Source organism: Callorhinchus milii, unplaced genomic scaffold (genome assembly GCF_018977255.1).
Source record: "Callorhinchus milii isolate IMCB2004 unplaced genomic scaffold, IMCB_Cmil_1.0 Scaffold164, whole genome shotgun sequence".
NCBI lineage: Eukaryota > Metazoa > Chordata > Chondrichthyes > Chimaeriformes > Callorhinchidae > Callorhinchus > Callorhinchus milii.
The window spans coordinates 64,194-88,938 of record NW_024704905.1 but is presented as its reverse complement, the minus strand read 5'-3'; the positions used below and the strand labels follow the sequence as shown (position 1 = coordinate 88,938).

General features: G+C 50.5%; 1 protein-coding gene and 2 non-coding genes across 3 annotated transcripts; all 3 read left to right on the top strand.

The window, feature by feature from the left end:
- Positions 1–1,372: 1,372 nt before the first annotated feature.
- Positions 1,373–23,199, top strand: LOC103191299 (antigen peptide transporter 2-like). Its single transcript, XM_042345932.1, is given in 12 exon segments — positions 1,373–1,983; positions 3,023–3,137; positions 3,555–3,685; positions 8,160–8,365; positions 9,038–9,235; positions 12,034–12,162; positions 12,836–13,024; positions 16,197–16,245; positions 16,248–16,369; positions 20,916–21,075; positions 21,424–21,560; positions 22,763–23,199. Coding segments are annotated over 12 exon segments (2,244 nt in total). The 5' UTR covers positions 1,373–1,430; the 3' UTR covers positions 23,018–23,199.
- trnag-ucc lies at positions 6,243–6,314 on the top strand. The gene has a single exon. It is a non-coding gene; the product is annotated as a tRNA-Gly (tRNA).
- On the top strand, positions 16,477–16,548 carry trnag-ucc. The gene has a single exon. It is a non-coding gene; the product is annotated as a tRNA-Gly (tRNA).
- Positions 23,200–24,745: the final 1,546 nt, after the last annotated feature.

Sequence of the window (24,745 nt, the reverse complement as noted above, 5' to 3'; positions counted from 1 at the left end):
GATTCTGTATGAACTTCAGTTTGTGGCAGAAAATAAAAATCACTCATTCACTTTGTGGGATGTCTCTGTGCACAAATTGAAACATCCTCCTGACCAGAAAGACCATAAGCCGAATAATTATTATTTTATTCTCACTGATTCAGTGTGAAAATTTAAAGTTCAAGTGACATAGAGAGATAATTTATTGTATTAATCACCCTGTCAGACCAGGTCTCGATCCAGGTCTCCTTCACTCCTCAGCTCAGCCCCTCACAGCGCCCTCTCTCACCAGTTCATTCCTGCCCTCACTTTATACAGGAGCCTCCACTCACAAACCAAAGGCTCTGTTTACCTTTTCTCAGTGTATCTGCTGCGTTGCCACCTTCAGCGATCTCTGCACATTATTCAGTTTTATTGTAATTATTGTACTTATTAACTGCAAACCCAGTTTGCTAACTTCAGCCTGTATTTGACACCCAAAGACCTGAACCACTGCATATAGTGAGCTATTCACTCCCTCCAGTGACAAGAGGTGTTTAACCACTCACTCCCCAAAAATATATCAGTAATTTACATTTACACTGTGTAACGCATTTCACATCGGGACGATGTCTCAAAGCGCTTCACACACTGAATGGGCATCCGGTCTGCGGACCGGGGTGGTGTCTGACACACAGGAACCCGTCACCGTGATCAGCCGGGTGTCTGACACACGGAAACCCGTCACCGTGATCAGCCGGGTGTCTGACACACGGAAACCCGTCACCGTGATCAGCCGGGTGTCTGACACACACAGAAACCCATCACCGTGACCAGTCGGGTGTCTGATGATCCCGGTGTCTGGTTTCCCAAGTGTCAGACAGCGTGTGATGAGCTTTTCCAAAAATCCAAATCCAAGATGTTCAAATGAAAGACTTTCCTTCCAACCGCCCCCAAACTCCTCCCAACCTCCCTCCAAACTCCCACAACCATCCCCACAACCTCCCTGCAACGTCCCCACCCACTCCACCCTCCCATCCCCACCCACCCCCACCTCATAACCCCCCCCAATCCTCCCCACTCACCCATCCCCGCCTAAACACCCATCCTGCCAACCCATCCTCCCCCCAACCTTCTCAAACCCTTCCCAACTTCCCCCCCCACACACCTTTCCCACCTTACCCACACCCCACCTTCCCCCCACCCACTAGGACAAGCATGAGGACAGGGACAGGTGGGAGGGGTCAACAAGACTCTTGTTTATTGATTTTTTTCCTCTTTTCTCAGAAGTTTTTCATCTGAAGTGAGAAGATTGATCAGACCCCGAGCAAGACACCAGCCTGAGCTTGAATTAAACAGCGCAACCCAGTGTCTGTGTGTGGCTCTGTGTGTGGCTCTGTGTGTCTGTGTGTGGCTCGGTGTGTGTCTGTGTGTGTGTGTGTGTGTGTCTGTGTGTGTCTCTGTGGTTGTCTATGACCTGTGGCAGGATGGCTGTGAGCTGGTGTGGGTGGCTGCTGCCTGTGTCAGCCTGTGACCTGGTGTTGGGAGCTTTGCTGCAGCGCTCGGCCTGGTTCCTGTCTCTGGGTTGGGGCAGTTTGCTGGGCTGCTGGCTGGGAGGTCTCCTCAGACTGGCCTTACTGAGCAGCCTGGTGCTGTCTCTGGATCTCGTGTCCAGCTCGGGAGGGAGAGGCGGGGGCTGGCAGCGGCTGCTGTTTGCTGTGTGTGTGTGTCTCCTCGTCCCTCTCTATGGCAGTGTCCGGCTGTTGCTGTCAGACACACAGGCTCTGATCTCCATCCCCGGCTGCTGGGCACTGCTTCACGCTCTCTCAGCCTTCGCTATTATTGCTGGGGAGACACTGTTCCCCACTGATTTCGAGCAGCTCCGCCCTGAACGGCCCTCGGCTCCCGGACAGACCAGCGACAAGGACACGGCCAAAGCCACCCTTGGCCGACTCCTCTCTTACTCCCGGCCGGACGCCATCCCTCTCAGTGGAGCGTTTATCTTCCTCACACTGGCAGTTATTGGTGAGTAGCTTCATCTCTTCCAATAACGTCTCCTGTTCATGGATCAAGTTCAAATGAGACAAATGATAATAATAATAATAATAATGCTGGTATTTGATAGAGCGTCTCACCATATTGTGGAGACATCTCAAAGTGCTAAGTAGGAGTAAAGTGACCTTCGCCACATTACCCGCCTCCGACCGTACCTTACCCCAAATGCAGCCGAAACCCTCGTGAATGCGTTTGCCACCTCCCGCCTAGATTACTGCAGTTCTCTCCTCGCCCGTATCCCCAGCTCCACCATTCACAAAATCCGGCTTATTCAGACTCTGCCACTCCTATACTGACCCGAACCAAACTCTGTCCCCACATCTCACCAGGTCTGGCCAAGGCTCCACTGGCTCCTCATCACCAAACAGATCGACTTCAAGATCCTCTCATTTGTGTTCAAATCCCTTCACTCTCTGGCACCTCCCTCCCTCCCCCCAACCTCCCGCGCCCCGACCACCCTCCCCCCGACCTCCTCATTCCCCAATCCATCACACGGTCAGCGCCTTCACTTGACTGACACCAGCTCCTGCTTGTCCCTCGCACCCTCTGCCCCACCATCGCTTTCAGACACTGCGCCCTGAAACTCTGGAACAATCTCCCTCAATCCCTCCACCTTGCTCCCTCTCTCCCCTTTTTCAAATCCCACCTGAAAATCTTCCTCTTCGACCGTGCTTACGGCCACTTCCCACATCCACGCCCCACCACCCCCGGCTCGGAGTCAGGCTCTGCCAACTGCCCTGTGTGGAGGACGCTGTACAAGTGCAAGTTGTTGTTATAAAGTGGTATCATGTCTTTGTCTCTCTCTGTCTCTTGCATGCTCACTGGCTGTGCCCCTGACCCTCTTCCTCTCCCTCAATAACTGTAGGTGTCTTCACCCTCCCATGGATATCAGTGTGTCACTCTCCCCCAGTGACTCTCTGCATCTCCCCCCAGTGACTCTCTGTCTCTCCCCCAGTGACTCTCAGTTTCCCTCCCTCATCCCGGTGACGATCTCTTTCTGTATTTACAGGTGAGATGTTTGGGCCCTATTACACGGGGCGGGTGATCGATGTCCTCTCCGCTCACTACGATCAGCAGATCTTCATGACAGCGATTTCCTGCATGTTCCTGACGTCCATGGGAAGGTGATCATTTCCTCCTCTTCCCCCAACACTGCCCCCCCTCCCTTCATACTGCTCCCCTCTCACGGCCCCTGCTCACACTGCCCCCACACACTACCCCCACACACTGCCCCCACACACTGCCCCCCGCCTCATACTGCCTCCCCTCACACTGCCCCCCTTCACACTGCCCCCCTTCACACTGCCCCCCTTCACACTGCCCCCCCTCACCCTGCCCCCCTCACCCTGCCCCCCCTCATACGCACCGTGGCGGGAGCAGCGTGGGGGGCAGTGTGTGGGGGACAGTGTGTGTTGGACGGACAGTGTGTGGGTGGAGTGTGTGTGGGACATTGCCCATTGTGGAGAGCACTGTATAAGTGTAAGTTGTCGTTGTTGCTATTATAATCAGTGACTGAATATCCACATGACGTTGTGTTGCAGTTCCATTGCTGCCGGCCTGAGGGGAGGGCTCTTCATGTTGACATTGTCCAGATTTGTCAAGCGTCTCCGGGGGCAGCTCTTTGGCTCCATCGTTCACCAGGAAATCGCCTTCTTCGAATCGACGCGAACAGGTGAGGCTTCTGCACAGAGTATCTCCGTCACCTACTACCACCCAAGCTCTGTGAGGAAAAGAGACAACAACAAACAACTTGCACTTATATAGTGGTGGATTGGGGAGTGAGGAGGTCGTAGAGCGAGGATGGGAGAGTGTGAGTAGGTGGGAGTGAGTGAGTGAGTGAGTGAGGGAGTGAGGGAGGGAGGGAGGGAGGAGAGGTAGGGAGGTGCCAAAGAGTGAAGGGATTTCACAAACACATGCACGAGGGTTTCAACAGCAACAACAACAGGATTAGATTTGTGTAGCCCCTCTCACATCGGGAGGACGTCCCAAAGCGGTGGACAGTGACAGCAATTCAGACTCGAGCTGGGGTTAGGGAGGGAGAAGGGAGTGGAGGGGAAGTGGGGGTGACCGATGGCATAATAATAATAATAATAATAATAATAATAATAATAATAATAATAATAATAATAATAATAATAATAATAATAATAATAATAATAATAATAATAATAATCCTTGCATTTGATATCGCGCTTTCCACGTCAGGAGGACGTCCCAAAGCGCTTCACAGAACACACTGTAAAGTGAATTGACTGTATATTTGTGGGCGAACGCGGCAGCCAATTGCGCACAGCAATGTCCCACAAACAGTTGTAGATTGAAAATAACCAATTTATTATTGTTTTTTAGTTTTTTGGAGGGATTATTATTAGGTGTGTGGAGTAAGGAAACTTGCCCAAGGTTTCGCCCTCTGCCTGGAATTGAACTCGGGTCTCTCGCTTGCAAAGTGAGTGCTCTAACCACTGAGCTATAGGACTCCACAAGGCATGGTCGAAGAGGAGGGTTTTGAGGCGAGTCTTGAAGGAGGCTAAGGAAGGGGCGAGGCGGAGTGATTGGGGGATGGAATTCCAGAGGTTGGGCGCAGAGTGGCTGAAGGCTCTCCTGCCAATGGTGGGCGGGTGGGTCGGGGGACGTGGAGTAGGCCAGAGACGGCTGAGTGGTGGGAGCGGGTAGGTTGGTAGGGGGTTAGGAAGTCACAGAGGTAAGGTGGGGCGAGGCCATCAAGGGCTTTGTAGGTGAGGACCAGGATCTTGAACTGGATCCCCTGAAGGATAGGGAGCCAATGGAGTTGGGCGAGAATGTGGGAAATGGGGTCACAGAGTTTGGGGTTGGAGAGGACATGGGCTGCAGTGTTCTGGATTATCTGCAGCCTGTGGAGGGAGGAGTTGGGAAGGCCGACAAGCACGGCATTTGCATAGTCAAGGAGGTGATGAAGGCATCAACAAGGGTTTCAGCGGCCTGAGGGTTGAGGTGGTGGCAGAGCCGGGTGATGTTACGGAGGTGAGGGAAGGGAGAGCAAGTCATGACTTGGATGTGGGAAGAAGACAGTTGAGGGTCGAACAAGACACCTAGGTTCTTGACTGGCTTGATGAGTTGAAGTGTGCAACCATGGATGTTGATGCTGCCAGAGCCTGAGTTGCTGAGGCGCTGGCGCGAATCCATCAGGAGAGCCTCAATCTTGTTCACATTCAACTGTGGGAAATTTGCCCTCATCCAGGTCTTGATGTCCGACAGTCAGTCTGTCAGGACAGCAGTTTCAGCTGCATTTGGGGTAGGGTTGGAGACGGGCAATGTGGCAAATGTGGAAGAAGGCGGTTCCTGGTCAGAGACTGGATGTGGGGGAGGAAGGACAGCTGGGGGTCAAACTGGATGCCTAGATTGCGCATTGGTTCAGTGAGTGTGAGGAAGAGCCCAGGGAGGTTGAGGAGCTGAGATCCGCAGTAGAGTCTCAATACCTCATTGTCTCAGTAAGGAGCAACAGCAACAACACATTACATTTATTTACTGCTTTTCATGTCAGTACGATGTCCCAAGGTGCAGGAGAGACAATTCACCTTAAACAACAACTTGCACCCTTCACACAGGGTATTATCTTGGAGCATTTAGTAGTGGCGGAGTTTGGCGCTGCGCTGGAGGGCAGGGGAGGTGACTAGAGGCTGAGTTCACGAGGGAAGTCTTCAGGCGTGATCTGAAGATGGACAAGAGGGGGTGAGGGTTAGACGCAGGGAAGTCCAGGGGTGCCTTTGCTGGAGCTCTTTGCTCCAATTGTCCAGTGCCTTGGGACATGAAAGGCACAATATAAATGTAATTTTGTTGTTAATGTTGTTGATAATTCCTTTTCATTGTGCTCATTCCTCCTCGATTTTTGTCCAATCCCGTCCACTTCACTGTGCCTCCTTCCCCCTGCTGAGATCACTGATCGCATTCCCTGTCCTCAAAGTATGTGGAGTCCTGCAGCTCAGTGGTTAGAGCACTTGCTTTGCAAGCAAGACACCTGGGTTCAATTCCAGGCCGGGCGAAACCTTGGGCAAGTTTCCTGACTCCACACGCCTAATAATAATCCCTCCAAACAAAACTCCAAACAATAATAAATTATTATCACATCACTATTATCACAAGGCGGTAAGAGATAGTAATATGTTCCCGATACAATTTAGTAATATTCCCTGTATAATTTTGTAATATTCCCTATATAATTTAGAAATATTCCCTATACCATTTAGTAGTGGAGTCCTGTAGCTCAGTGGTTAGAGCACTCGCCTTCCAAGCGAGACACGTGGGTTCAATTCCCGGCAGGGCAAAACCTTTGGCAAGTTTCCTTACTCCACACAGAGCCTAATAATAATCTCTCCAAAACAAAACAATAATAAATTGGTCATTTTTAATCCACGACTGTTTGTGGGACACTACTGTGCACAATTGGCTGCCGCGTTCACCCACAAATATACAGTCAATTCACTTTACAGTATATTCTGTGAAGCGCTTTGGGACGTCCTCCCGACGTGAAAAGCGCAATATCAAATGCAAGGATTATTATTATTATTATATTATTATTGTTGGTGTTACTGAGTTTGAGTCTCGATTTGATTTATTTGGTTAAATGGCACAAAATGCTTAAAGCAAACAGGGGAAGGAAGCAGTGGGTCGCTGTTTGGGGACCTCAGTCAAATTTTGGTGGTACTAAGCCTCAGGGGTCTGAAGTGTTAATAACCTGGATTTACAGACACAGTTAAATTTGCAGATGACATCAAGTTTGGGGGAATCTGTGGAATCAGAGGAGGCAGCAAAGGTTTGTCAAAGAGCTCGACAGAGTAAGCAATTGGACTGATCAGTGGCAAATGAAGTTTAATACTGATAAATGCTGGTACGACATGTAGAACACACAAGGACTACCTGAATGAACTTGTCAAGAACTGGGATGAAAGGAATATGAGTTAATTATTCACTCTCTTTGTCAAAACTACGTGAGCAGCAGTAAGTAAGGCAAAAGGAAGCTGGGCTATATTTCTAAATCAGTTACAGTTTAGATCCCAGACATCGTATCAGTCACGACCCTATCACCCCCATCCTTGCCCGGTTCCACTGGCTTTCCTCCAATTAGAAGATACAATTCAAGATCCTGGTCCTCACTTTCAAAGCTCTCCATGGTCTTGCTCCCCCTACCTCAGCAAACTCCTAACTCTCTGCCAACTTGCTCGCTCCCTCCACTCAGTGGGCTCAGGCCTGCTCCAGTTCCCCCGCCCGGCACACCCCCTTGACAGTGCCTTCAATCGCCCTCCTCCCCCCCCCCCCCCACCCCGCCCTCAACCCTCCCCAATCCCAAACCCCAGCTCGGGTCTGAAACACTGATTGTCCAGCACCTTGGGACATTCTCCCAACGTAAAAGGCACATGTAATTTTGTTGCAGTTGTTATTCTCAGAGTGTTCAGTGTCGGCTCAGACCACACCTTGAACTGCAGACAGTTCTGGTCACCATGACGGAGGGGTTGACCAAGCCCTAGAGACAGTGAGAGCAGAGAGGCTGGTCCCCAGTGTTAGAGGAATGAGCTGTGAGCAACAACTAGATCAGTAGTGAAAGAGGTCATTGGATTATTATTACAACAAATATTACTATCATCAATAGGTTAAATATAACCTGTATTATGATGGTCTAAATGCAGATCACATTCCCTGTGAGTGGGTGATAGTTGGTGAACAATCTGGTGAAACTTGATGAATTCTGCTGCACAAAGGAAAACCCATTGAAGGTCAAAGTCTCTCAATCTTGAGAGAGAACAAGTCAGAGGGGACTCAGATGTGGATAAAATTGTAAATATGAATGAAAAAGTAAACCCTCAATACAGATCAATACTTTAGTGTGTGTTATGAGAGTAGAACAAGAGGACACACGTTTAGAGCTGTAACGGACAATTTCAGGACAAGTACAAGGAAGTTTCCTCTTCTTGGATCCTATATATTGTAAGTTACATTATCAGTAATGAGCATATTGACAGTATGGACGGGTGGTTGAGGCTGGCTCACGGGGCTTCTTAATAAACAGCTGATCCTCTGATGAGGTACAAGATCACATGGGCCACAGGAACATTTTCATTAAAACCCAATCTTGTGAACTTGTGACTGTGACCTCACCTCTTGCTTGTTATCAGGTGACATAACCTCTCGTCTCTCCACGGACACCACCCTCATGAGCCGTTCCGTCGCATTAAACATCAACGTCCTCCTGAGGAGCCTGGTTAAGACGATTGGAATTCTTTCCTTCATGTTCTCGCTGTCCTGGCAGCTCACCCTCCTCACCTTGATCGAGACACCACTGACGGCAATAATCCAGAAACTGTACAATCAATATCACCAGGTAACCAGCAGGTCCCAGTTACTGCCAGGTAACCAGCAGGTCACCAGTTACTGCCAGGTAGCCTGCAGGTCACCAGTTACTGCCAGGTAACCAGCCGGTAACCAGTTACTGCCAGGTAACCTGCAGGTCACCAGTTACTGCCAGGTAACTAGCAGATCACCAGCTACTGCCAGATAACCAGTAGGTCACCAGTTGCTGTCAGGTAACCAGTATATCACCAGTTACTGCCAGGTAACCACTATTTTACCAGTTACTGCCAGGTAACCAACAGGTCACCAGTTACTCCCAGGTGACCACTATGTCACCAGTTACTGCCAGGTAACCACTATGTCACCAGTTACTGACAGGTAACCACTATTTCACCAGTTACTGCCAGGTAACCAGAGTGTAAAACATCTCTCAACCATCATCAACCCAATAGCCGAGCCCTCAATCAGTCAACATTCTGGTAACTAGAGAATTCAATATGGAAGGGAATCCAGGAATGATAGTGTTTGGGATGAGACAAAACAACTGGAAAATGTTGGTTTTGGACTCAGGGACTGGGTATGATTGGAATGAAATCCAGCACCTGAAGTATTTGGGATTTCAAGCGTAGGAATGTTTTTAGGATGAGACTTCAAGGCTGGGATTATTTGGGAATGCTCATCACAGTGTATGTCTCCACATTAGAAACTGCTGACACAGGTGCAGGATTCCATCGCCTATTCCAGCGAGCTTGCTGCCGAGACCGTCTCTGGGATCCGGACGGTGCGGAGCTTTGCGATGGAGGACAAGGAGTTTGGTCTGTATCAGGATCGGCTCATGGACACACAGAAACTGAAAAACAAGAGAGATTTGATCCGGGCCGTTTATCTACTGTGTCTAAAAGTATGTTCCTGGGTAGAATATCAACAACAACAGCTTGCATTTATATAGCGCCCCTCATGTGGTTTAGCATCCCAGAGTGTTTGAAGATAGTGGGGTCTGACCCCAAGCCGGGGGGGAGAGGGAGGGGGGAGGTGATTGCAAGCACGATCAAAAAGGAAGGTCCTTAGGCGGGATTTGAAATTTGGAAGGAAGGGAGTAAGGGGGCGGGATTGAGGGACGGAGTTCCAGAGTTTCGGGGCATAGTGGCTGAAAGCACAGCCACTGATGGTGGAGCGGAGGGGACGAGGGACGAAAGGAGACTGGAGCTGGCTGAGCGGAGGCAGAGAGTTGTGGAGTGGGGGTTAAGCAGGTTGGAGAGCTAGGGAGGTGCGAGGGCATGAAGGGATTTGAAAACAAGTGAGAGGATCTTGAAGTCGATTCGTTCGATAATTGGCAGCCAGTGGAGCCTGGCAAGGACTCGGGTGATGGGGGACAGAATTTTGTGTGGGTGAGTATCCGGGAGGCGGAGTTTTTAATTAATTGGATTTTGTGTATGGTGGAGTTGGGGAGACCAGCAAGGAGGGCATTGGAATGGTATTGGAGGGGACTATATAAATCCAAGTTGTTGTTGTTGGAATAGTCCAGCCGGGAAGTGGCAAAGGTGTGGATGAGGGTAGGGTGCAGAGGAGGTTTACTAGGATAATACGAGGGATGAGGAGAGACTGGAGGAACAGAACCTGCTGTCATTGGAATAGAGAATTCTAATGTGAAACCTAAGGGAGATTTTTAAAATTCAGAGGGATTTTGATAGAATGGATAGTCAGAAATTATTTCCACAGTTTAGTCAGCTAGTGACTGGACATTGATTACAAGTCGTCAGCAAAGGACATATTAGAAGTGTTTGTTTACAAAGAAGTGTTAAGATTTGGAATGCCCTGCTGGGTGTAGTGGTTAAGGCGTAATCCATACCAGCTTTGAAGGGTGAAGTAGATAGATATCTAAAGAAGCCATTTCAGAGGTAAAGACAGGTAAATGTGACTGAATGGAATCACTCAAGGCACGATGGCTGAACGACTTTCTGTGCTGTATTGTTGGCTGTAGGAATGAGAGGCTGCAGATCTGTAATGGGAATCACTGGAATCTAGACGTCGCCGGGATCTGTCAAGCTCCACAGTGACATCCTCTGGGTGGAGGGGGGGTCAGTAAATGGGGTCTGCTCGGAGCTGAACTGGCCCCAAGGTGACACACTTGGCAACGGAATGTGGGAATCGAGCCCAACCTCTGTGATGCTCTCCAATCCGGTTCCTGAGCCAGGAGGGTCCGCAGTATTCCAGGGCACTCACTGCTGATGACAGTCCAGCCCGGCCTGGCTCATCAGTAGGGCCTGGAAGGGCCGACCAGTCACTGGGGGCAGGGAATCCGCCCCCTCAACTCCTGTTAACCCTGCAGACAAAACCCTAATGGGTTGGGTGGTCCTAACTGGACAAGCAGCGGGAAAGCTTACCAGACAATGATATCAATGAGCGAGCCACGTGGTTGTAGCTGGTTAGACTCCAGCAGTTACCCGAATGCAAACTTTGGGGTCCCCACCAAGCCTTGGCTCTTGCCAACCTGCACTTAATACTCTACGGAGTTAGGTAAGATAGGTGCATCCCTTCAGGGGAAGAGTGTGAATTCCATTCCAATAAATATCTCTGGGATTCCCATGTGTAGGTGATTTCCAGGTGTAGGTGATTTCCGTGTGTAGGTGATTTCCAGGTGTAGGTGATTTCCGTGTGTAGGTGATTTCCAGGTGTAGGTGATTTCCGTGTGTAAGTGATTTCCAGGTGTAGGTGATTTCCGTGTGTAGGTGGTTTCCAGGTGTAGGTGATTTCCGTGTGTAGGTGATTTCCAGATAATAATAATAATAATAATAATCCTTGCATTTGATATAGCGCTTTTCACGTCGGGAGGACGTCCCAAAGCGCTTCACAGAACACACTGTAAAGTGAATTGACTGTATGTTTGTGGGCGAACGCAGCAGCCAGTTGCGCACAGCAATGTCCCACAAACAGACGTAGATTGAAAATGACCAATTTATTATTGTTTTTGGTTTTGGAGGGATTATTATTAGGCTCTGTGTGGAGTAAGGAAACTTGCCCAAGGTTTCGCCCTCTGCCTGGAATTGAGCTCAGGTCTCTCGCTTGCAAAACGAATGCTCTAACCACTGAGCTACAGGACTCCACGATGTAGGTGATTTCCAGGTGAAGGTGATTTCCGTGTGTAGGTGATTTCCAGGTGTAGGTGATTTCCGTGTGTAAGTGATTTCCAGGTGTAGGTGATTTCCGTGTGTAGGTGATTTCCAGGTGTAGGTGATTTCCAGGTGTGGGTGATTTCCAGGTGTGGGTGATTTCCAGGTGTAGGTGATTTCTATTTGTAGGTGATTTCTATTTGTAGGTGATTTCTGTGTGTAGGTGATTTCCAGGTGTGGATGATTTCCAGGTGTGGGTGATTTCCAAGTGTGGGTTATTTCTATTTGTAGGTGATTTCCAGGTGTAGGTGATTTCCAGGTGTGGGTGATTTCCAGGTGTGGGTGATTTCCAGGTGTGGGTGATTTCCAGGTGAAGGTGATTTCCAGGTGTGGTGATTTCCAGGTGTGGTGATTTCCAGGTGAAGGTGATTTCCAGGTGAAGGTGATTTCCAGGTGAAGGTGATTTCCAGGTGAAGGTGATTTCCAGGTGTAGGTGATTTCCAGGTGTGGGTGATTTCCAGGTGTGGGTGATTTCCAGGTGTAGTGATTTCCAGGTGGACTGTGCTCTGACTCAGTGTTGTTTACGCAGCATGTCCAGCTGCTCACACAGGTCCTGATGCTGTACTTTGGGCAAAACCTGATCCAGACCGGTCACATGACCAGCGGCCGCCTCATTGCCTTCATCCTGTACCAGATGGACCTGGGCCGATACGTGCAGGTCAGTGACTGACAGGAGGTCCCACTGTGAACACCAAGTGTGTGAGTAACGGGGCATAGCGTGTGGGTAAGCACAGTGTATGTATGAACATCGTATGGTGCATGTATGGACATTGTGTCTGCGTGTGTGAGCATGGTGCCTGTGTGAACACGGTTGTGTGTATCTGTGAGTATGGTCTGTGTGTATCTGTGCATGCGTGTGTGTGAGTCTGGGATGTGATTGTCAGTGTGAAGCTGCAGTGTGTGTTTGAGTTGGGTTGAGATTATGTAACTACAATTGTGTAAGAGGTGTCAGTGAGTCTGGGGGTGAGTGTGAGTGGCCCTGGGGTATGAGTATGAGTAGTTATCGGCCTGGGGTGTGAATAGTTGTGAGCTGGAGTGTCAGTGTGAGTGAGCCTTGGGTATGGGTATGAGTAATTGTGAGCAGGGGGTGTGGATGTGAGTAATTGTGAGCATGGGTGTGAGTAGTTGTGAGCAGGGGTGTGTGAATTGTGAACAGGACTGTGAGTAGTTGTGAGCAGTGGGTGTGAGTAGTTGTGAGCAGGGGTGTGAGTAGTTGTGAGCAGGGGGTGTGAGTAGTTGTGAGCAGGGGGTGTGAGTAGTTGTGAGCAGGGGGTGTGAATAGTTGTGAGCAGGGGTAGATGAGTTCTCAGCATCTCTCCTCTCTATTGCAGACCCTGGTCCACATCTACTCGGAGATGACACACTCAGTGGGGGCGGCAGAGAAAGTGTTTGAGTTTCTGGACCGTGTTCCCACTGTCCCCACCAATGGGACCAGAGCCCCAGAGATGCTGAGCGGCCACGTTCAGTTCATCGACGTGTCCTTCTCCTACCCCAGCCGGCCATCCGTCCCCGTGCTAAAGGTACGACCACAACAGAGCTCCACACCCCTGTCTATCAAATACAGTCACTATACTCTGTGTATAAGGTACAGTGACTACACTGTGGATAAGGTACAGTCACTACACTGTGTGTATAAGGTACAGTCACTACACTGTGTGTATAAGGTACAGTCACTACACTATGTGTATAAGGTACAGTCACTACACTGTGTGTATAAGGTACAGTCACTACACTGTGTGGATAAGGTATAGTCACTACACTGTGTGTATAAGGTACAGTCACTGCACTGTGTGTATAAGGTACAGTCACTACACTGTGTGTATAAGATACAGTCACTACATTGTGTGACCTAAGCTGGGGTGGAACTCAAGGTTAAAGAGGAAGGTGATGAGGTGACCTTGAAGGAGGTGAGGGAGGACGGGGAGGTGAAGTGGGGGCTGAAGCCTGATCACCGTGCGGAGGCTGGGGTGAGGGATGTGAGGCAGGTCAGTGTCATTGAGCAGAGAGAGAGAGAGGCTGAGTTGTAACAGTTTGAGGAGGTTGCAGAGGTCCGGTGTGGGCAAGACTGTGAACATGTTTATGTGTTAGGATGAAGATCCACTGGAGGATAGAGGTTCAGGGTTAGGGTGAGGGTGTGGGAAACCACTCGGTCCCCAAAGTTCTGGCTGGTTCACAACTCGTGGAAGGAGTTTGTCGAGCAAAGTGTTGGCATCGTGCGGACTTGATAAATGTGTGGATTAGGATCTCGGTGGCTCAGAAGGAAAGCTCCAGGCAAGTGGCTATTCGTAACGAGAAGCTCAGTTTGGCTGTGACGGTCCTGGGGGTAACAGGGTTCAAAGGAATATTGAGAGTGGATCACAACACCTAGGTTCTGCTGGTTCCATGGGGGGAGTGAGGGGCTGTGGAGGGAGTGAGGAGTTGTGACGGGAGTGAGGAACTGTGAGGGGGACAGTGAGGAGTTGTGGGGGGGAGTGAGGAGCTGTGGGCGTGAAGTGAGAGATTATCGAGGCAAGTGAGGGGCTGTGTGGGGGAGTGAGGAGCTATTGGGGGAGTGAGGGTCTGTCGGGGGCAGTGAGGGGCTGTGTGGGGGTGGGGAGTGAGGTACTGTGGGGGTTAGTGAGGGGCTGTGGGGGCAGTGAGGGGCTGTGGGGGGAGTGAGCAGCTGTGGTGGGGGAGTGAGGGGCTGTGGGGAGGAGTGAGGGGCTGTTGGGGCAGTGAGGGACTGTGTGGGGGGGAATGAGGGGCTGTGGGGCAGTGAGGAGCTGTGGCGGGGCAGAAGTGAGGGGCTATTGGCAGGGGAGTGAGGGGCTGTGTGGGGCAGTGAGGGGCTGTGGCGCAGTGAGGGGCTGTGGGGCAGTGAGGAGCTGTCGGGTGGGAATGGGCTGGGGGCTGTCGGGGGGAGTTTGGCGCTGTTGGGCAGTGAGGAGCTGTGGGGGGCAGTGAGGGGCTGTGGGGGGCAGTGAGGAGCTGTAGGGGACAGTGAGGGGCTGTGGGGGGCAGTGAGAGGCTGTCGGGGGGAGTGAGGAGCTGTGGGGGGCAGTGAGAGGCTGTCGCGGGGAGTGCTATACTGTATACACTGACCACTGCAATACCATGTGTTTGGGATAAACTCCCTGTTGCGCTGGACTGTGGCCTAATTGCCACCACAAAAACCCGAAGTGGAGCTTGAGCCAAGATTCTCCGAATGCAGAGACGAGAAGCTTGGTGTCTGCGCCAGGCTGACCCTAACAACAACACAATAACAAGATTGCATTTATAGAGCGCCTTTCATGTCAGGAGGATGTCCCAAAAGGCTGGACAGTTGGGTCGGGACCCGAGCAGGGGGGAAATGGTCAGGGTGAGGGGAAGGAAGGAAGGGAGGGAGCGAGGAGGGGGTAGAGAGTCGAGAGGGGAGGTGAAGGCACAGTTGAAGAGAAAAGGTCTTGACACCGGCCTTGAAGGAGGAAAGGGAGGAAGCGGCGAAGGCACTGGGGGATGGAGTTCCAGAGCCTCGGGGCTGAGAGGCTGAAGGCCCGGCCATCGATGGTAAGGAGGTTAGGGCGGGGGATGCGAAGCAGACCGGAGCCAGAGGAATGGAGGGTACGGGCAGGTAGGTGGGGGATAGTAGGTCGGAGAGGTAGGAGGGAGCAAGGCCGTGAATGGCCTTGTAGGTGAGGATGAGGATCTTGAATTCGATCCTCTGGGGGATGGGGAGCCAGTGGAGGCGAGCGAGGGCGAGGGTGGGAGTGATGTGGTCGCGAAGCCTGGTGGGGGACAGTACACGAGCTGCAGAGTTCTGAATAACCTGCAGCTTGTGGTGGGAGGTGCCGGGAAGGCCGGCGAAGAGAGAGTTCCCATAGTCCAGCCTTGAGGTGATAAAGGTGTGGACCAGAGTTTCAGCAACGTGAGGGGTGAGGTAGTGCCGTAGTCTGGCGATGTTCCGGAGGTGATGGAAGGTGGTGCCAGTTGTGGCGCGGATGTGGGGAAGAAAGGACAGCTCAGGGTCGAGCAGAACACCGAGGTTCCTGACTGGCTTTGAGGGGTGGAGAGTGCAGCCTTACTCTCGGCCAGGACTCAATGTCAGACAGGCAGCTGTCAGGACATCGGTGGTCGTGGAGTTGAGGGTAGAAGAGGAAAGGTAGAGTTGGGTGTCATCCGCATACATGTGGAAGTTAACCCCATGTCTGCGGATGATGTCACCACAGGGGGAGCATATAGAGGGTGAAGAGGAGGGGACCGAGGACAGAGCCCTGAGGGACACCGCACGAGACAGTAACCCTAATCGTCTGCTATTATCCTGTAAACACAAGCTGCAGGTCTCTGTGATACAGTCTATAGAAACTAAGCTATGAATGTTGGGGTGGAAGCTTGGCTGAGGTGTGGAGTCCTGTAGCTTTGTGGTTAAAGCCTCACAAACGAGAGACCTGAGTTTGATTCCCATCATGGCCAAACGTTGGGCAAGTTTTGTTAATCCTCACATCTCCGTTCACCAGCAGTAAGTAGAAACCCGGTTGTTAGTCGATTGGCGGATCACTTTTCCGGGAGTAATAATCCCTTAAAAGTAATAATAATAATTTGGTCACAACTCTTTGTGGGACAGACACTGCTGTGCGCAAAATTGGCTGCCGTGTTTCACCCACAAAATCTACAGTCAATTCACTTTGCAGTGTTTACCGTAGCTGATGTATCCTCAAGTTCCATGTTTTATTACAGAAAGTCTCCTTCGAGCTGCGTCCGGGGGAGATTACGGCGCTGGTGGGAGCCTCGGCAGCGGCAAGACCACGTGTGTGTGTCTCCTCGAGAGGTTTTACCAGCCACAGTCCGGCCAGATCCTGCTGGACGGGAGGCCCATTGAGGAATATGAACATCACTATTATCACAAGGCGGTAAGAGATAGTAATATGTTCCCTATACAATTTAGTAATATTCCCTGTATAATTTTGTAATATTCCCTATATAATTTAGAAATATTCCCTATACCATTTAGTAGTGGAGTCCTGTAGCTCAGTGGTTAGAGCACTCGCCTTCCAAGCGAGACACGTGGGTTCAATTCCCGGCAGGGCAAAACCTTTGGCAAGTTTCCTTACTCCAGATGCCTAATAATAATCTCTCCAAAACAAAACAATAATAAATTGGTCATTTTTAATCCACGACTGTTTGTGGGACACTGCTGTGCACAATTGGCTGCCGCCTTTCGCCCACAAATATACAGTCAATTCACTTTACAGTCTATTCTGTGAAGCCCTTTGAGATGTTGAGAAGACGTGAAAAGCGCTATATCAAATTCAAGGATTATATTATTATAGTAATGTACTGGATATGATTGAAGTGTTCCACGATGCTACCCAGCATGAAGTGCATTATATAAATGCTAATTGTTGTTGTTCTGGTTGTTGTTGTTGCTGTTGCTGATGGTGGTGTTTTTGTTGTTGTTGGTGGTGGTGTTGCTAGTGGGGTCGTTGGTGTTGCTGTTGATGTTGTTGTTGAGGTTGTAGTTGTTGCTATTGTTGTTGTTGGTGGTGGTGGTGTTGCTGCTGCTGTTGTTGTTGCTGTTGTTGTTGTTGGGGTTGTAGTTGTTGCTGTTGTTGTTGGTGTCGCTGTTGTTGCTGTTGTTGGTATTGTTGCTGTTGTTGGTATTGTTGCTGTTGCTATTGTTGGTGTTGCTATTGTTGTTGGTATTGCTGTTGTTGGTGTTGTTGCTGTTGGTGATAGTATTGTTATTGGTGTTGTTGCTGTTGTTGATGGTATTGTTATTGGTGTTATTGGTGTTTTTGCTGTTGTTGGTGTTATCGTTATTGGTGTTGGTGGTATCGTTATTGTTGTTGTTGGTGTTGTTGCCGTTGATGGTGGTTTTGGTGTTGTTGCTGTTGTTGGTGGTATTGTTATTGCTGTTGTTTGTGTCATTACTGTTGTTGGTGTTATTGCTGTTGTTGGTGTTGGGGTTATTGGTGTTGTTGTTGGTGTTATCGTTATTGTTGTTGTTGTTGCTGTTTTGGCTGTTGTTGGTGGTATCGTTATTGCTGTTGTTGGTGTTGTTACCGTTGGTGGTGGTGTTGGTATTGTTGCTGTTGTTGGTTTCATTGCTGATGTTGGTGTTATTGCTGTTGTTGTTGGAGTTGTTGGTGGTGTTGCTGTTGTTGGTATTGTTGCTGTTGTTGGTGTTGCTGTGGTTGTTGGTGTTGTTGTTGCTGTTGTTGGTGGTGTTGTTGTTGGTGTTGTTGCTGTTGGTGGTGTTGGAGCCAGCGAGCGGCTGGGCCTCAAAAAACCAGGTAAACCGAGCGGGACTCACGGAAGGTATGTCAGGCAGCGGTGGGGAGAGAGTTCCCATAGTCCAGCCTTGAGGTGACAAAGGCGTGAACCAGGGTTTCAGCCGCGTGAGGGGTGAGGTAATGCCATAGTCTGGCGATGTTCTGGAGGTGATGGAAGGCGGTGCCAGTTGTGGTGCGGATGTGAGGGAGAAAGGACAGCTCAGGGTCGAACAAAACGCCGAGGTTCCTGACTGGCTTTGAGAGGTGGAGAGTGCAGCCTTGGATGCTGATGGTGTCGGCGCCTGAGGTGCGGAGGCGCTGACGCGAACCAATCAGGAGGGCCTCGGTTTTTCGCACGTTGAGCTGACGAAAGTTGTCTCTCGGCCAGGACTCGATGTCGGACAGGCAGCTGTCAGGACATCGGTGGTCGTGGAGTTGAGAGTAGAGGAGGAAAGGTAGAGTTGGGTGTCATCCGCATACATGTGGAAGTTAACTCCATGTCTGCGGATGATGTCATCAAGGGGGAGCATATAGAGGGTGAAGAGGAGGGGACCGAGGACAGAGCCCTGAGGGACTCCACATGAGACAGTACGGGGGGTGGAGGAGAAGCCATTCGTCGAGACAAAGTGAAGACGGTGAGAAAGGTACGACCTAAACCACTCAAGGACAGTGCCTTGAAGGTTGAGGTGGGAGGACAAGCGGTGGAGTAGGATAGCTTGGTCGACCGTATCGAATGCTGCCGATAGGTCGAGGAGGACGAGGAGGCAGAGGGAGCCCTGGTCACAGATGGTCAGGATATCATTGGTGACCTTGACCAGGGCAGTTTCTGTGCTATGGGCAGCACGGAAACCCGACTGAAGGGGTTCGAAAAGAGAATGGGTGGAAAGGAAAGAGCGCAGTTGGGAGGCGACAACTCTTTCCAGGACCTTGGAGAGAAAGGGGAGGTTGGAGATGGGCCGGTAGCTTGATAGCTGCGACGCATCAAGGAAGGGTTTTTTCAGGGTGGGCGTGATGGTGGCAGTTTTAAAGGGAATGGGGACAGAGCCAGAGGAGAGGGACAGGTTGATGATGTCGGTGATATGTGGGGCAAGAAAGTGGAGCTGCGAGATAAGGAGTGGAGTGGGGATGGGGTCAAGGGAGCAGGTGGTTGGTTTTAGGGATAGGATGAGTTTGGTGGATAATCCTGGAGGCGAAGAACAACCCCAGGCTTCTGTTCTCTAACACATCCCGACTCCTCCGTACCCCCCGCCACCCCGCGCAGGTCATCTCCTCCAACCTTCACTGCGAGGAGATGCTGGATTTCCTTGAATCCAAAATCAAGGGAATCCGCTCCGCGGTCACTCACCCTCCAACTTTCACCCACCCCCCACCCCTTCCCTACCCATCCTCCCCTACACACCTTCGAACCCGTTTCCCCACCCTGTCACCAAACTCATCCTGTCCCTGAAACCCACCACCTGCTCCCTTGACCCCATCCCCACTCCACATCTCTCAGCTCCACCGCCTTGCCCCACTTATCACAGACATCATCAACCTGTCCCTCTCCTCTGGCTCTGTTCCCATTCCCTAAAAACTGCCATCATCACTCCCACTTTGAAAAAACCCTCCCTTGATGCGTCGCAGCTATCAAGCTACCGGCCCATCTCCAACCTCCCCTTCCTGTCCAAGGTCCTTGAAAGAGTTGTCGCCTCCCAGCTGCGCTCTTTCCTCCCCACCCATGCATTATTTGAAACCCTTCAGTCGGGTTCCCGTGCTGCCCATAGCACAGAAACCGCCCTGGTCAAGGTCACCAATGACATCTTGACCATCTGCGACCAGGACGCCCTCTGCCTCCTCGTCCTCCTTGACCTATCGGAAGCATTCAATACAGTCGACCACATTATCCTTCTGTACCGCTTGTCCTCCCACCTCAACCTTCAAGGCCCTGTCCTTGAGTGGTTCAGGTCGTACCTCTCCCACCGTCTTCATTTTGTTTCCACAAACGGCTTTTCCTCCACCCCCCGCACTGTCTTGTGTGGTGTCCCTCAGGGCTCTGTCCTCGGTCCCCTCCTCTATATGCTCCCCCTTGGTGACATCATCCGCAGACATGGGGTTAACTTCCACATGTATGCGGATGACACCTAACTCTACATTTCCTCCTTTACCCTCAACTCCATGACCACCGAGATCCTGACAGCTGCCTGTCCGACATTGAGTCCTGGATGAGAGACAACTTTCTTCAGCTCAACGTGCGCAAAACTGAGGGTCTCCTGATTGGCTCGCGCCAGCGCCTCTGCACCTCAGTCGCTGACAGCATCAGCATCCAAGGCTGCACTCTCCACCTCTCAAAGCCAGTCAAGAACCTCGCGCTCTGTTCGACCCTGAGCTGTCCTTTCTTCCTCATATCTGCGCCACAACTGGCACCGCCTTCCATCACCTCTGAAATATCGCCAGACTACGGCACTACCTCACCCCTCACGCGGCTGAAACTCTGGTCCACGCCTTTATCACCTCTATGGGAACACTCTCCTTGCCGGCCTTCCCGGTACCTCCCTCCACACTGCAGGTCATTCAGAACTCTGCAGCCCGTGTACTGTCCCGCACCAGGCTTCACGCCAACATCACTCCCACCCTCGCTCGCCTCCACTGGCTCCCCATCCCCCAGAGGATTGAATTCAAGATCCTCATCCTCACCAACAAGGCCGTTCACGGCCTTGCTCCCTCCTACCTCTCTGACCTACTATCCCCCTACTTACCTGCCCGTACCCTCCGTTCCTCTGGCTCCAGTTTGCTCCACATCCCCCGCGCCAACTGCACTACCATCGGTGGCCGGGCCTTCAGCCTCTTAGGCCCTAGGCTCTGGACCTCCATCCCCAGTGCCTTCGCCTTGCTTCCTCCCTTTCCTCCTTCAAGGCCGGGCTCAAGATCTTTCTCTTTGACTCTGCCTTCAGCTCCCCTCTCGACTCTCTACCCCCTCCTCACTCCCTCCCTTCCCTCCCCTCACCATGACCATTTCTCCCCTGCTCGGGTCCTGACCCAACTTTCCAGCGCCTTGGGACGTCCTTCCGACGTGAAAGGCGCTCTATAAATGAAATCTTGTTGTTGTTGTTGTACTGTTCCTGTGTACATGTGTGTGTTGCGAGGCTGATGTGTTACAGTTCCTGTGTACACGCGTGTGGTGTGAGGTTGTTACTGACTGTTGCAGGTCGGCCTCGTGGCTCAGGAGCCCACGCTGTTTGCTCGCTCTGTCCACGACAACATCGCGTATGGGTTCCCGGACTGTCCGACGGAGCGAGTGACTGACGCTGCTCACAGAGCTAACGCCCACACATTCATAGAAAAGATGGAGCACGGCTACAACACGGGTAAGAGCAGAAACTCTTCAGAGCAGCCGTGCCCCCACCTGCAAGCCCTGTCCCCACCCACAGCCGTGTCCCCACCCAAGGCCCTGTCCCCACCCACAGTCCTGTCGCCACCCACAGTCCTGCCCCAACCCACAGGCCTGGCCCTGTCCCCACCAAGAGGCCTCCTTGTTTCCCTTGGCGCAGGGTTAAGGGTTCCCTTGTAGCTGCTGGTCCAGTCTGGTCTTGTTGGAATCGGTGTCACTGGCTTCCGTGACTGAGAACTGACATCTGAGAATATACAATAATTGGAAAGTTAATCAGGAACCGGAGATGGATCGTGCGGTCATGTTTTCTTCACTTGCTACTCAGAGGTGGGAGAGACAGGAGGACAGCTGTCTGTGGGACAGAAACAGCGAGTGGCCATCGCCCGCGCCCTTCTCCGTGACCCGCGTGTCCTGATCCTGGATGAGGCCACCAGCTCCCTGGATGTGGAGAGTCAGCACAAGGTAAACGGACACACACCATGCAAATAAACCACTGGCTCAGTCTCTCTCGATCTCATTCTAGCATCTTGGTCATTCTCTCTGCTGTCTTGCTTGGTCTCTCTCTTTCTCTCACTCTCGCATCGTGCTCAATCATTCTCTCCACCATTTCACTCACTGACTTACTCACTCTTTCCATATCTCTCTCACTCACTCATTCATTCACTTACACAGCCTCACTTGAGGAGTCCTGTAGCTCAGTGGTTAGAGCCCTCGCCTCGCAAGCGAGAAAACTAGGTTCAATTCCCAGCAGGGCGAAATGTTGGGCAAGTTTCCTTACTCCAAAAGCCTGTTAATAATCCCTCAAGAAAAAAATGATAAAATTTGGTCACTCAATCCACGACTGTTTGTGGGACAGTGCTGTGCGCAATTGGCTGCCCCCTCTTGCCCACAAAATATATAATCACTAAACTTTACAGTATATTCTGTGAAGTGCTTTGAGACTCTTGAAGACTTGAAAAGCACTATATCAAATGCAAGGAATACTATTATTATCATTGCACACTCTCTGCATCTCTCATTTTCCATCCCTCTCTCTCTTTCTCTCCCTCTACCTACCTCTCTCTTAATCACTCACTCTTTCTTACCATCTCACTCATTGATTCACTCACTTACTCACTCACCCTCTCCATCTCTTTTTCCATTTCTCTCCATCTCTCGCTTTCTCCCTCCCTCTCTCTTTCTCACTCACTCACACTTTCCCCATCTCAATCAGTCACTCTCTCTCTCCCATATCAATCCCCCTGTCTCTCTTTCTCCCTCTCTCTCCGTTTTCTCGCTCAAAACCTCTCTCCCCATTTTGCTTGGTTCCACTCTCTGTCTCTCTCTCTCCCCCATCTTGCAAAGTTGCTCATTGGCCCTCTAATCACTCCACATGCCTCTGTTTACCCCAGTGAGTAGGAACCCGGTTGTCAATTGATTGGTGGATCCCTTTTCCAGGGATAATAATTCCTTCAAAAAAAGATAATAAAATGGTCACTTCAATCCACTGACTCCATCTCACTCCTTTATCCCTCTGCTCTCTCCCTGCTTCGTTCTCCCTCCAGATGTTGGTTCAAGAAGTTGGTGTTCAGTAAAACTGATGGCACTGTTGGATTTCGCTGGGCTTCTTGAGTGTCAGACGCCCATTAATAGGTTTGGGGTAAAACTACTTTGTATTGTTACAGATACAGGAGGCGGTGTCACGGTTGCCAGAACAAACGGTGATGGTGATTGCCCATCAGCTAAAGACCGTGGAGAGAGCAGATCAGATTGTGGTTATTGAGAATGGGATGGTGGTGGAGGTGGGTAACCACAGCAATCTGATCGCAGCCGAGGGCTCCTACTTCCGCTTGGTTCACAAGCTCTTCAGCAGTGAAGGCAACGGCCAGTCAGCCAACGAATCGAGCAGCTCAACACACAACTCACCAGGCACACAGTAACCCTGAGTGAGCACTGAGCCATATCCTGCTTCACAGCCTTAACACATCCATCATCGCTCTGTCACATTCTGTCCACTCTGCTGGAGTTCACAAAAACATCATTGTATTTAGTCCAGGAAATTCAGGAACACTTATTGGTCTTCAGTAAAAAAAAATGATTTGTTCATTCAATCCATGACTGTTTGTGGGACACTGCTGTGCGCAATTCTCTGTTGCATTTCACCCACAAAATATACATTCACTTTACAGAATATTTTGTGAAGCGCTTTGAGACGCCTCAAAAACGTGATAAGGTATTGATCAAATGCAAGGATTATTATATCTTTTATTTGATTATCTCTTCCCAGTGAGCACAGACCCCCTTTTAATGTTTAATCCCAATCTCACACTTACACACCACTAAATCCTTCCTGTTAAATCCTCATCATATTTTCGTTACCCGTAAAATAGACTTTTTCCAAATTACTCTACAACAGTCTTCCTAATTTCGCCATTGATACTCCAGCTGATCCAGAACCCAAACACCTCACCTCATCCACACCAAGCTCTGCGCACCCATTGCCAAGCTCCAATGCCTTCCTGTCTCCAAACACATTGACTCCAATGTCCTTGTCCTCAGTGATCAATTTCTTCACAAACCTAGTACTTCTGATCTTTGTCACCTTTTTACCAACTCTTTTGCTCATCTCCTCGTCTGAGTTAACTAACTCACTGCACTTTGTTGACACCCATTGCCGTACTCTCAATGGCTAACGCTTTATCCATGCCATCCCAAACCACTGGATCTCCCTGTTCCATTAGACCTGAAACCTACCAATCATCAACTTTCTGCCACCTCCCTCGCCTCCGCTCCTCCTTCACTCCTCGCTGAGTTTGGTAGCATTCCTGCCTTTGAGTCCTTTGAGGTTGTGGGTTTGAGCCCCACTTTGGACTTGAAACCATATTGTCTATGACCCTCCAATGCAGTGCTAGGGGAGCACTGCATTGTCAGAGGTGCTGTCCTTCGGGATGGGATTGTAATCCAAGGCCCTATTTGCCTGTTCAGGTGGATGTTAAATATCCTGTGGCACTATTTGAAAATCAAAGGGAATTTCTCCCCATGTCCTGGCCAACAATTCCCAAATATTTAATCAAACCACTGCAGATGCTGGAAATCTGAAACAAAAACAAAGAGAGCTGGGAAAAGTCAGCAGGTGCAGCAGCATCTATGGAGAAAGGAAAGTGAGTCAAGGTTTCGTGTCCATGACCCTTCATCAGAACTGGGGCATGTTGGGAGGGAGAGGTTTTTAAGGACAAGTTGAGAGGGGGAGGCAGGATAAGGACGACAAAGAAGACAAAAAAGACAAAGGAGAGAATGTGTTAGTTGATGGGTTAAAGAGGTGATAGTGGTGTAAAACAAAAGGGGAGAAGAGGTGTTAATAGTGCAAAACACCTCTTCCCCCCCAGTTTTGTTTCAACCACCACCCCCCAGTTCTGACGAATGTTCATGGACCCGAAACGTTGACTCACTTTCCTTTCTCCATAGATGCTGCCTGATCTGCTGAGTTTTCCCAGCTCTCTCTGCTTTTGTCCCAAATATTTAATGGCTGTTTTGGGGACATTACTCTGCACAGATTGGCTGCCCCATTTGCCCATAGATGGCACAGTTACTTCACTTAGAGTGGAGTGACTGTGAAGTACTTAGTGACATCCTCCTTATTTGAAAGTTGCTGACCAAATGTAAGGATT